The sequence below is a fragment of the Haliaeetus leucocephalus genome, unplaced genomic scaffold (assembly GCF_000737465.1).
Source record: "Haliaeetus leucocephalus isolate CR32 unplaced genomic scaffold, Haliaeetus_leucocephalus-4.0 Scaffold646, whole genome shotgun sequence".
Taxonomy (NCBI): Eukaryota; Metazoa; Chordata; class Aves; order Accipitriformes; family Accipitridae; genus Haliaeetus; species Haliaeetus leucocephalus.
This window is the reverse complement of record NW_010973082.1, coordinates 6,142,330-6,152,865: the sequence shown is the minus strand read 5'-3', so window position 1 is coordinate 6,152,865 and position 10,536 is coordinate 6,142,330. Positions and strand designations below refer to the sequence as shown.

Here is a 10,536-nt window from a genome sequence, read left to right as displayed (position 1 = left end):
CCTACAACCCCACCACCAGTCCCCCCCCCCGGGCTGCGGTAACTCACCAGGTCCTTTGTGTTTTCCATCAGGCCCTCATGGGCAGGAGAACGCCCGCTGCCTCTGCCCCCTCCCCTCGGCTCGGCCCCCTCCGCCTGCCGCCTCCCCCTGTGAGGGGCCGGGCCCGGCGGGGCAGGAGGCGGCCTGGAAAGTTCAGCCTCTCACTCAGCCGGAGAAAGAAACCCAACTCCCTGCGCCGGAATATCAACAACATTAGCATAACGCCTCTGCGCATGCGCGGCGCCCGGCCCACCGCGCGCCCTCATTGGGCTCCCAGCTGTTTGGGGCTTCCTCGCTCGCCGTACCCCCTCTGGGGGAAACCATTCGGAAAAGGGGGGGGGCGCAGCGCCGCAGGAGAGGTTGGGGGATAAAAGCAACCCCCGACGCCGCTCGGTTTGCTTTTTGGTGGATGGTGGAGGGCAGAGGATGGGCGCTAGGCCGCCGGTGAGGGGCGCTTGTTGTTACACGGGGAGGGGGATCCTGCCGGGAGCGTAATGGAGCGGCCCAGCCGTGGGCCGCGTCACGTGGAACGCGGGGTGGGGGGGAGGGAAGGAGGGCGGGGGAAGGAAGGCAAAGAAAGGAGGTCACGTGCAAGCGTCTTGAGCCCCGGGGGGCGTGGCCTGATCACGTGGGCTGAGGAGGGGCAGCGGTGCGCGCCTATCACGCCCGCGGGGCGGGGCAATGAAGCCGATATAAGAGGGGGTGTCACGTGGTTAGCGAGCACGCGTTCCGGTTCCGGTGGGCGGCGGGCCGGCGGGGAGCCATGCAGCCGGCGGCGGGAGCGCCTCGGCCGGGCCCGGCAGCGGCCAAGAAAAAGAAGAAAATGAAGAAAACGAAGAAAATAGCGAAGCAGCTCCGGCCGCGCGCGGAGGCGGCGGAGATGGCGGCAGCGGCAGCGGCAGCTGAGCGGGCGGCGGCTGAGCAGGCGGCGGAGGAGGCGGCTCGGCGGGCCCGGCACTTGAAATCACTCTCGCGCCGGTCGGGCGGCGAGCGGGAGCTGGAGGAGCTGGTGTTCGGTGACAGCCTCAACGTGGAGGAGGATGAGCTGCTGCAGCGCCTGGCCGGTCCTCGGCGGGTAGGGCTCGGGGCCCGGCGGGCTCTCCCGCCCCACGGCCTCTCCTGAGGCCCGGGCCCGCCGGAGCGGAGCGCGGGGAGGCGGCGTGTTCTGCAGTCCCGAGCAGGGGCTGGTGCTTGCTTTGGCTCCTTGCCCCTGCCTAGTCCCCGCCGCCGTGTCTGTCATCTCCCCGCACCGGCCCGCGGCTGGCCTGAAATGGTCTGTTGGGTTGTTTTCAGCTTAATGCAACAGAGAGGAGAAGTCTCCAGAAAGACTCCAGCGATTCGGAAGTAGAAAACGAAGCAAAAGGTAAACTCCTGTCTAAAAAGCCAGCCTGGGTGGATGAAGATGATGAAGCTGAGGAGAAGTAAGTTCAAGCTTGCAGGTAGGAATTGTGTGTCACGCTTAAGAGTGACTGTAAGTGGCCTCAGTTTGAATGATCTTCATGTTCTGTTTTTTCTGTGTAGTGTTGATATGACCCATAGATATAGGAAGGATTTCATGAAAAGCGATGCTGAGAAGACACTTACTAAGAAAAATCTAAAAAGAAGACTTGAAGAACAGTAAGTTTCATTAATGTTTTTGTGGTGAACTTTAAGATGACATAAGATACGTTTATGTGACATTCAAAGTTACTTTCCTCTTCACCCGCTGTATTCATTTAGTCTCTTTAAAGCTAATGCTTCTTACAGTATTTTTAAATTGAAAATAATATGGAGAACAGTAAATAAAACGTGCGTTTGCATTGTTTAAACTAGTTTGTTTAAAACTTGCTTTAGCAGAGGTGCACAAACTAATTTGTTCTCTAGAGAATTATATTAGAAATTTTTTATAGTGATACATTGCTTTGTAAAGAGAGTGATGGAAGATGCTAGCTCAGTATGGTGTATAAGAATGAGCTGAAATGTGAATGTAGGCAGATGGCAAAGCAGAACTTTAGATCTGTTTGGGTTGTCTTGGTATTAGCATGTATGGCTCCAGAGCACAGCGCTTTAATGTTTGGTATAGATTTGGCTTTAGTTTCACACTCAGGAAGTCAGCAAAACACAGAAAGCTGAGTAGAATTTTAGAAAAACTTGCATAGTGTTCTAAGTGTGAGTAATGTTGCAAAATCATGACTATGTCTTGTAAGTGCTTAATGCATAGAAGGAAATTACTTTTTTTAAAAAAAGTTGTTCCCCTGCCCCTCTCACCCTTCTCTTGCTAGGTTTCAGCGAGCTATGGGAGGAGTTCCTGCCTGGGCTGATTTAGAAAACAGGAGGAAATCCAAAAGGACTGCAAGTGATAGTAAATAAATCTGTTACTATTCTAATAAGTGTTTCTGTGTGTTTCCCTATTTAGTTTCTTAGAAAGTAATTATTTTTTATGTTTTCTCAGTTTCAGTAGTATCTGCTAGTAGTATCCAGTATATGCTGGATAAGTCAGCTTTCTTCCTTCTTTCCTTCAGTGTGCTTTGGTTTAATTTGTTTCTGTAAGGAATTTGTAGGTTTTGATGTGGGAGTGTTTGTGGAATTGCCCTTTTCAATGTGCTTTGTCTTAGGTGACAGTGATGAAGATGATAATCTGCTATGCAGGACTGGCAATTTTGTGTCAAACTCAGAGTCCCTGCCAAGAGGCATTTTGAAGGTAAAGGCACCTCAGTTTGACCCATATGCACACTTTGACTTCTTTCTTGCTATTTGGGCGGTAAAATTAGTGATCATATGGACTTTTTCTTTGTTTCTGTAGCTGAAAACTCTAAAGAGTAAATAGTTGGACAAATTGGATAGTTCACACCATGAAAGCATGAAACAATAAATTGAGATGTATTGTTTGACATGAGAGTTTTTATGTACTCTAAAGTAGTATCTTGTAGTAGGATTTTAATTTCTGCATAGGAAGGATGGAATTCTCCCACAACTTTGAGGCTACTGAAGTGGTGTTTGAGAAGTGACAGTCTTAAATGAGTGTGTCTTACGCTATCTTAGTGTGTCTTATGTAGGCTAAGTTCAAAGTTAGTAGAAAGGTTAGCGAGTTTATCTTGTGTCTACACTGCTGCATTGAAGCAACTTGCTGAACTTAGTGTGTGTATGTTCTGCCTTATGTCCTGCTGTCTCAAAGTTCATCATAGGGTTTGAGATCTTGCACTTGTAGAATAAAGAGCTATTAAATTGGCTGTTCATGAGCATAAGCAAAAATGCCCAAGTTGTACTTTGTTTTAAATGGCTTGATATTTCGTCTAGATAAAGACCTGCTTGCCTGCTAATCAGGAACGTCTTGCTAATGGAAGACTGGCAACTGTGCAGTTTCATCCATCTGCTCAAGTAGTCATGACTGCTGGACATGATCGATCTGTGTCACTCTTTCAGGTGAAGAACTTAAATCTATACTATGTAAATGGCCACTAATATGGAATCTTTTTTATAAGTATACCTGAGATAGACTGGAATGATATACTTTCTTTTCTCTCTTCCTGTGATGGTGTGCTCACAGGGGTTGTAATGTCTGTGGTTACAATGGAATTTGCTTGGTTGAAGGCATCTTGTTGGAAGAAATTTCCATCTGTGACTTTATACCAACCACTTACAGAGCACAGGCAAACTTAGTTGTATCAGAGCTTTTAGTTGAAGATATGTTTTTAAAAATGTTTGGGTTTAAGGTTTGCAGTGAGGAGGACTAATGAGATTTTTTTTTTCTTACGTTGTTTGTAAAGCCTATAATGTGGGGAGCAGTCCACTTTGATTTAAAACTGTAGTATTGCTGTGAAATCATTTTGGGGGTGGAGAGGCTACTGCAGCAGGAAGCTACTCATCCTAGGACACTCCTACTAAAGATCATAACTCTATTTAGGAACTTTCAACGTGGCCCAATATGGGTGAAAAGGTCAAAGACACAAGTCGAATTTGACACTCCCACAGGGCCGCAGGAAAGAACAATGCGAAGCATATGTTTCTGTTTAGAAAAGCACAATAGAAGTGATTATTTGAACAAAACATGGGCAAGACAGGGGTGGGTAAGAGGTGTGAAGTATATCCGGGAAGGCTGGGAGTGCCTCATATATAGGCTTAGAAGACAAGAGCTAGGTTATTTGTAGATTGAGAAAAGAAGAAGAGATTAATGCTTCAAACTGGTGTACCTCTTACTGTTTAAGTCTCTAGTACTGGCTAGTTGATATGAATTTTCTAGGTAAAAGTATTTGGTATGTTCCTTAATACGATAATCTGTTTTTTTTGAAGGTTGATGGTATAAGGAATCCAAGAATACAGAGCATCTATTTAGAGAGTTTTCCAATTTATAAGGCTTGTTTCAGTGTTGATGGAGAACAAGTTATAGCCACTGGTACTCACCATAAAATGTTCTTTGTGTATGACATGATGAGTGGAAGTATTATCCCTATACAGAAAGTAAGAGGTATGTTTTATAGTGCTGTAAGTGTCTGGGCATAGTTGCAGCTGTCTCCAAATAGAGATGGCATATGAATTTGTTTTAAAAGGAAGTGCAGTGAATTGTTGGAGGTCATATTTTTAGCTTTAGTTTGTCTGGGATATTAAAAGTTAATTGTCATACATAAACGAGGTTGAGTTGTAGCTTTACTGTGACAGTGTATTACAGAAATGAAAAGCTGAAGTGGTGTCATGTCTTATTCATATTCATCATACCTCTGAATGTTGAGGAAGAAGAATAAATTATGCCAATTTGAAGTTCTTGATCTTTTTTTAAAGGTGTGGAGGAAAGATTTCTCAGAGACTTTGAAGTCTCTCCAGATGGATCATTTATGCTTCTAACTGGAACTTCAGGTTACCTTCACTTGTTGTCAATGAAGGTAGTTTATCTTCATGGTTCATGTAGCTTCAGTTTCTTTGTACCTTTTTCCTTTTGAATCTGCTTGTTTATATTTAATCTGAAAAGCAATCTAGTTTTCAGTTGAAAGAAAGATGTGACACATACCATGACAGCCTTCAAAAATGAGCTGCTGAATCAACTAACTTTAGCGGTAAAAAATTATTTTGGGGTGTCTGAGAATTCTTTCTGACTATGCAGTTCTCTTTGGGACTGGTGGCACTAAGGCCAGAGTTTCATGGGTTTTTAAGCTGTCACTGGAAAAAGTTATATGTGGATGTTATATTTTGGCTGATTGCACACTGTGCTAGCAAAAGGAATGGCCTCGGCACGGAAATGAGCATCTGAGGGTGGAAGGAATATAGGGCTGCTTTTTTGGGAATAGCGCTAGTGTGTGCTGGTGTACCGTGTTCATGAATCATGCCATCTACTGTGATTCATAATGCATATAGAATTTTTTCAGTTACATTTAAAAGTGCCATATGATGTCAGCTGGATTTGTTTTAAACTTTTTCTAGGAAAAATACTTTTTAAAAAGAAAGTTCAGTTCTGTTATATGATGAAGACCCTTCAGTGAGGGAGCAAATGAATGTTTATTGAACTAGCTGTAGTTGTGCAATAATAAATTGGTCATGGACTCATGAGCATCGCTTGTGCTCTGGTCCATAGGCACTGAAAATGTTGATGCTGTTCTTTTAATGTCAGTGTAGCTAACTTAAGATTTTTGTGGGACAGGAGTATGGAAACAACTTTACTACAGATTTTTGGTAGAATCATTGTCGCCATTGTTGTTCTTCATCCTATAGACCAAGGAACTGATTAGCACTATGAAGGTAAATGGAAGATGCACTGCATCTGCTTTCACTCCAGACAGCAGTAAAATATATAGCTATTCAAGTAAGTACTCTAACAGCACTAATCGTAATTCCGTTTAAATTGCATAAGTTTTTATAAGTAATTTGTTGTTTTGCAAAGATAATTAAAAGACGTTATGCCAGTATCTGGCATAAAAGTACAACCAAGTGATCAATCATTAAAGAATGGAGTTAACTATTTTAGTATGCCTTTAGTTGTTTTTTTAAAAATACCCTATATATGATAGTTGTAAACGAGCTAATAGTTGTCATCTAATGAAATTTATTTTAACAAAATAGACAAACAATGTGTTCTGTATATATGGTTTCTATAATCTTCTACTTTATTCTGCAACCAGAGGAAGGCGAAGTTTTCATTTGGGATGTGAGAAGCAGAAAGTGTCTACATAAATTTGAAGATGAAGGTTCTTTGGAAGGCAAGTGCATCGCCATTTCAAAAAATAATCAGTATGTGGCATGTGGGTAAGTGACTTGGATTTGACAACTACTTCCTATCTCATTTTGAAGCTCTTCAGTAAACCTTAGTGGTGGCTGGTGAGAGTGTAGGAACGTGGAATAAGTTTGGTTTTAATAAGGTTAGAGTAGAGGTGAATAGATGAATATTGCCTGTTTTATGATGATAACTTAATTTGTTCTGTGTATATCTAAAATACCATAATACATTTAATACCAGCTGGTATCACTCCTAATGTATTACTGTTGTAATATATGGGTTTAGCAGTTAATTTTTGAATCATACTGACTGAAATCACAAATTCTATAGTACCAATGTTGATTCAGGGTGTTCCCCCTTTTCTAGTTCTCTTTCCTATATTCCTAATTTGGCTCCTACAAGATAGCGTGTTAGCCTTTGAAAAGATGCCTCGACTCAGTCACAAGCTTGAAAGTGTTTCTCCAAATATACTTACCAAGATACAACTTGAGCTAGAGTAGCAGTTCATTTAAATGAGACTAGCAAATACTTAAGTAGAGCATGCATTTTCTTAGCTCTAGAAGAGGATTTTTAAGTGGACTTACTCTACAGTGTATAAAAAAAAAAGCTTGAAACTATTTCAGAATCTTTTGATAGCAAGCTCTCATTGCTTTGAATCCATTCTGTGTAGGAGATGGGCTTATCAAGGCTCTCCACAGTTAAGTGTGTGACATATATAAATAAGAAAAAATAACCCTCCACTAAATACTGTTATAAACTCCAAATTAAAATCAAGCTCCAAACAAAATATTGTTACAAACTCCAGTAAATAATTGGAAATTACATTTTTCATTGAATGGTGGCAATAGATAACAAGGTAGTATGTACTGTAGATGTTAACTTCTCGGTATAGTCTTTGTTAATTTCTTTTTTTAGTTCAGCTTCTGGAGTTGTAAATTTGTATACTACTGATGTCTGTCTCAAAGAAAACCGTCCTAAACCAGTTAAAGCCATAATGAACCTAGTTACATCTGCTACATGTGTGACCTTCAATCCCACCACGGAAATTTTGGCAGTGGCTTCCCGTGAAATGGATGAGGCTGTCAAATTGGTATGTTCAGCTTCTTTAGTACAAGCTTTTTTGTATCTTGATCAAAAATGTTCCTGGTGACATAATAAAAGTGATATTGAGCAGATATGTATACATGACATGTACAAGATACTGTACATTTATAAGAAAATAATGTTTTTCTTCAGGGAAGTTGTTCTGAAAATAACATCTTATGGTCTAGTTTACCTTTTGTTTTTCTCTTTCTAAAAATGCCCTTATTTCAGGGCTGTAAATATGACTCAGCAACAAATAAGAATTTTCAGCAGGTGTTAACTGTAACGGTCTTACTATGTAGTGTTTTTCCTAGCTTATTCAGAATTTTGCCAGCCTTGTCAGAATTCTGGCCAATAGTGGAACTATTGAATTAATCTGAGGGTTTGGAAGCCTATTTTTACTGCGTAGATACAAATACTTAAAAATGAGTTGCAGTAACTGGCTTTGTAGTGTGTTCCCTGCACCTTTTCTCCAGTAGGACTCTATATAATGGTGTAGGATAGGAATATAACTGAACATTTGAACTTAACATTCATCTTCAATTTTTAAATTTGTACTTTAATTTGAATTTTACTGGCTTTTTCCTAATTGTTGTAACTAATGACCTATTTCTCAATAGGTACACATTCCTTCATATACGGTATTCTCAAACTTTCCGGTGTTCAGAAGAAAACAGATTTATCTTACTCAATCTATGGACTTTTCTCCCAGAAGTGGTTTTTTCTCTGTAGCAAATAACAAAGGCAAAGCTTTGTTATTTAGGTATGTACTAAGTTAGGTTCATTCATCCCAGATAATGTGTTTATATTCTGTAAGATGGGGCAGATGACTGGGAAATGATAAGGTTTGACTTTGTGATCTGAATTTCACCTGATGACTTAATTGAGTGCAGAGCTGGCTTCCCCTTCTGGAGAAGCAGCATTGTTTATTGGCTGATTATAAAATATACATTGCTGCAGACATCCCTGTCAAAACTGTCATTGTCCTTTTCTGAAAGAAATAGGATGTAAACAGCCAGATACTGGATGTTCTCCCCATTAAAAAAAACAGGTTCAGAGGATTGAAAGATCTGTGTTTCAGTGTTAACATCTGTATCTGGCATGGGTTTGTTCTAGTTGTAAAGGCAGGATGAATAGGAACTTTGGAGAGAGGGTGACTGAATACTGGCACAGATTGTTCAGAGAGGTTGTGGAGACTCCATCCTTGGAGATACTCAAAAGCTGTCTGGACATGGTGCAGGGCAGCTGTCTCTGGGTGGCCCTGCTTTCAGTGGGGAGGGTTGGACCAGATGACCTCCAGAGGTCCTTTCTGACCTCAGCCATTCTGTGATCCTGCGATTAGAGCTCAGGCTCAGCGAGGTTTGAAGGCTTGCTGCGCATGCTGGATAGTGCGTGTGGGAAGACCTCATGGTTTATCGTGAGGACATTGCTAGCTTACAATTAGATTTTAAAATCCTATTTTTCATGTGGAACTCAAACTCAGTGGTTGATGTCTGATTAGCATAAGCTTAACTCTAGCCTTTTTGTGAGAAGGGAGAAGTGGTGTGGGTTTGGATTTTGGGGTTTTTTTTCCTGCTGGTGTGGTCAGGGGTAAGGAGCGTTAATAACTCAGAGCAGGAATATTTCTTTTTTTAAACTGAGTAACTTTATGTGATCCTTGAAAAACTTTGTATTTCTAATGTGAGACTTTAATGATTTATGAAGTCTGACAGGGAGAGTTTACAAAAGGACTCCCAAGCACGTCTGTAAAAATGTGACTAAATCTTGTGATTTGTCCTTTATTTGAACTTGAACTGCATATTATAATGGCACTTCAAGTAAATATAGCATGTGGATGATTGCTATCTTTTGCTACACCTGTGTTTCAGATCAGCTAAGAATACTCAAAGTGACACTACTGAATAGTTGTTCCTTCTTTGTGGTGGTCACTCAACAGGTTACTGAAGAGTTTTACATCTTTCTCAACCTTTTTTTTTTCTTTCAGGCTGAAACATTATTCAGATTTTTAAAAGAAGATACAGGAGAAAATGGACCAGTAACTGAGGTAAAAATATCACTAGAACTCTTGACAACATTGTCTTGAGTAACCTTATTTTCATTTTGCTACCTCCACCTCTTTATAGATGGCAACAAGAAGTTCTTAATACTGTGAATCTGAAATTGTTCTGTCTGGATCACTCATATATAGTAGGCCCCACATGATGGGCAAGAGTAAGGCTTGTCTTGTCAATCTCAGCTTTTCTAATAATATGCTTACAGGGAGTAGGTAGTTCAACTAAACTTCTGCTCGGTCCTGTTGACAGCAGTTCTAAAAATCTGAATATATTTAAATCAAACTCATAGGCAGTGTTGTTAAAAACAGCTGTAGGCTGGCAGATACTTGGCTTGATCCTGTTATGAAGTCATGTAAGTGAGCCCACACAAGTCTGTGTAATTTCAAATGTAGGTTACATAAATTACTGAAGTTTGAAGTGTAGCTTGTGTGCAGATATGATTTTATTGTATGCTTTAACCTCTGGAAAGACCCATAGCCTTGACAGTAATACAATAGTTCTGTTTGACTCAAAATGTATTAATGATTGGAAGCTAAACTCATTCAGACTGAAAGCAGGTATGTCTTCTGCATATTAAGCTTCAATATAATTTTGTGATGGCTAAATGTTTGGAAGATACTAACAAAATTCTCTCTACTGATCTTTCCCCAGGTGTTGTAACCTGCAGATACAAGTATGCTGGCAAAATCAAACAAGTTTTTTTATTTTATATGGAAGTTCAAAAATATTAATGCAACATCTACGTGTTTGAATGTTGTTCCTTAATAAATGTACCTGATAAGTTTCCAGGCAAGTTGTTTCAACTTTTTCCAATCTTTTGTGTAAGCAAATGACTAAGTAGATTTTAATGGTTGGCATTCAAGCTAATGTCTTCAAGAAATTCTTAAAAGTTTTTAGTTATTATGAGCATATGAAGTATTCCAATGCTGAAACAAAAAACATCAGTTTTGTGTAAACTGTAACCTCTGCTCCATGTGTTTAGCTTCAGCTTTTCCGTCAGCCAGGTCCATGTGAGGCTGGGTTGGAACAGCATGTTGCTGGCTGGAGGAGCAAATTAACCTGAAACCCTGTTGATGCAGGTGTTGTAGTTCAGCCCAACTTAATGGGCCAGCTATAGCTTTAAAGATAGCCTAAACCAAAAAGTGAGAAACACTACCTTCAGTTGTGCTTACTGCCTCT

General features: G+C 40.8%; 2 protein-coding genes across 9 annotated transcripts in view; one reads left to right on the top strand and one right to left on the bottom strand.

The window, feature by feature from the left end:
• The window catches only part of MBTD1 (mbt domain containing 1), a 39,813-nt gene extending 39,571 nt beyond the window's left edge, over nt 1-242 (bottom strand). For all 7 annotated transcript variants that reach the window (XM_010578686.1, XM_010578681.1, XM_010578682.1 and 4 more), the window contains exon 1: nt 48-242. Coding sequence is in view for 5 of the 7 variants with exons in the window: in XM_010578681.1 (XP_010576983.1) it covers nt 48-68 (21 nt within the window). In the remaining 2 variants the exon portion in view is untranslated. The remainder of the gene's footprint in view (nt 1-47) is intronic.
• A 601-nt stretch (nt 243-843) lies between these two features.
• UTP18 (UTP18 small subunit (SSU) processome component homolog (yeast)) lies at nt 844-10,146 on the top strand. Of its 2 annotated transcripts, XM_010578678.1 has the most exons (14): nt 844-1,114; nt 1,333-1,460; nt 1,561-1,656; nt 2,301-2,380; nt 2,634-2,719; nt 3,316-3,441; nt 4,309-4,483; nt 4,795-4,895; nt 5,719-5,809; nt 6,126-6,249; nt 7,136-7,310; nt 7,924-8,066; nt 9,288-9,347; nt 10,009-10,146. In XM_010578678.1, the coding sequence occupies exons 1-13, from the start codon at nt 863-865 to the stop codon at nt 9,310-9,312; spliced, it is 1,602 nt and encodes a 533-aa protein (XP_010576980.1). In that variant the 5' UTR covers nt 844-862; the 3' UTR covers nt 9,313-9,347; nt 10,009-10,146. The 2 variants fall into 2 exon arrangements, with proteins under 2 accessions (XP_010576980.1, XP_010576981.1); XM_010578679.1 differs by lacking the exons at nt 7,924-8,066; nt 9,288-9,347; nt 10,009-10,146 and having other exon boundaries at nt 848-1,114; nt 7,141-7,252.
• The last annotated feature ends 390 nt before the right edge of the window (nt 10,147-10,536 follow it).

What these genes read in the sequence shown, in the direction of transcription:
- UTP18 (XM_010578678.1), top strand. Translation starts at nt 863, where the DNA reads ATGAAGAAAACGAAGAAAATAGCGAAGCAGCTCCGGCCGCGCGCGGAG. An exon ending in TGCCAAGAGGCATTTTGAAG is followed by an intron (nt 2,720 to 3,315) that starts GTAAAGGCACCT and finishes TATTTCGTCTAG; the next exon opens with ATAAAGACCTGCTTGCCTGC. An exon ending in TGGATGAGGCTGTCAAATTG is followed by an intron (nt 7,311 to 7,923) that starts GTATGTTCAGCT and finishes ATTTCTCAATAG; the next exon opens with GTACACATTCCTTCATATAC.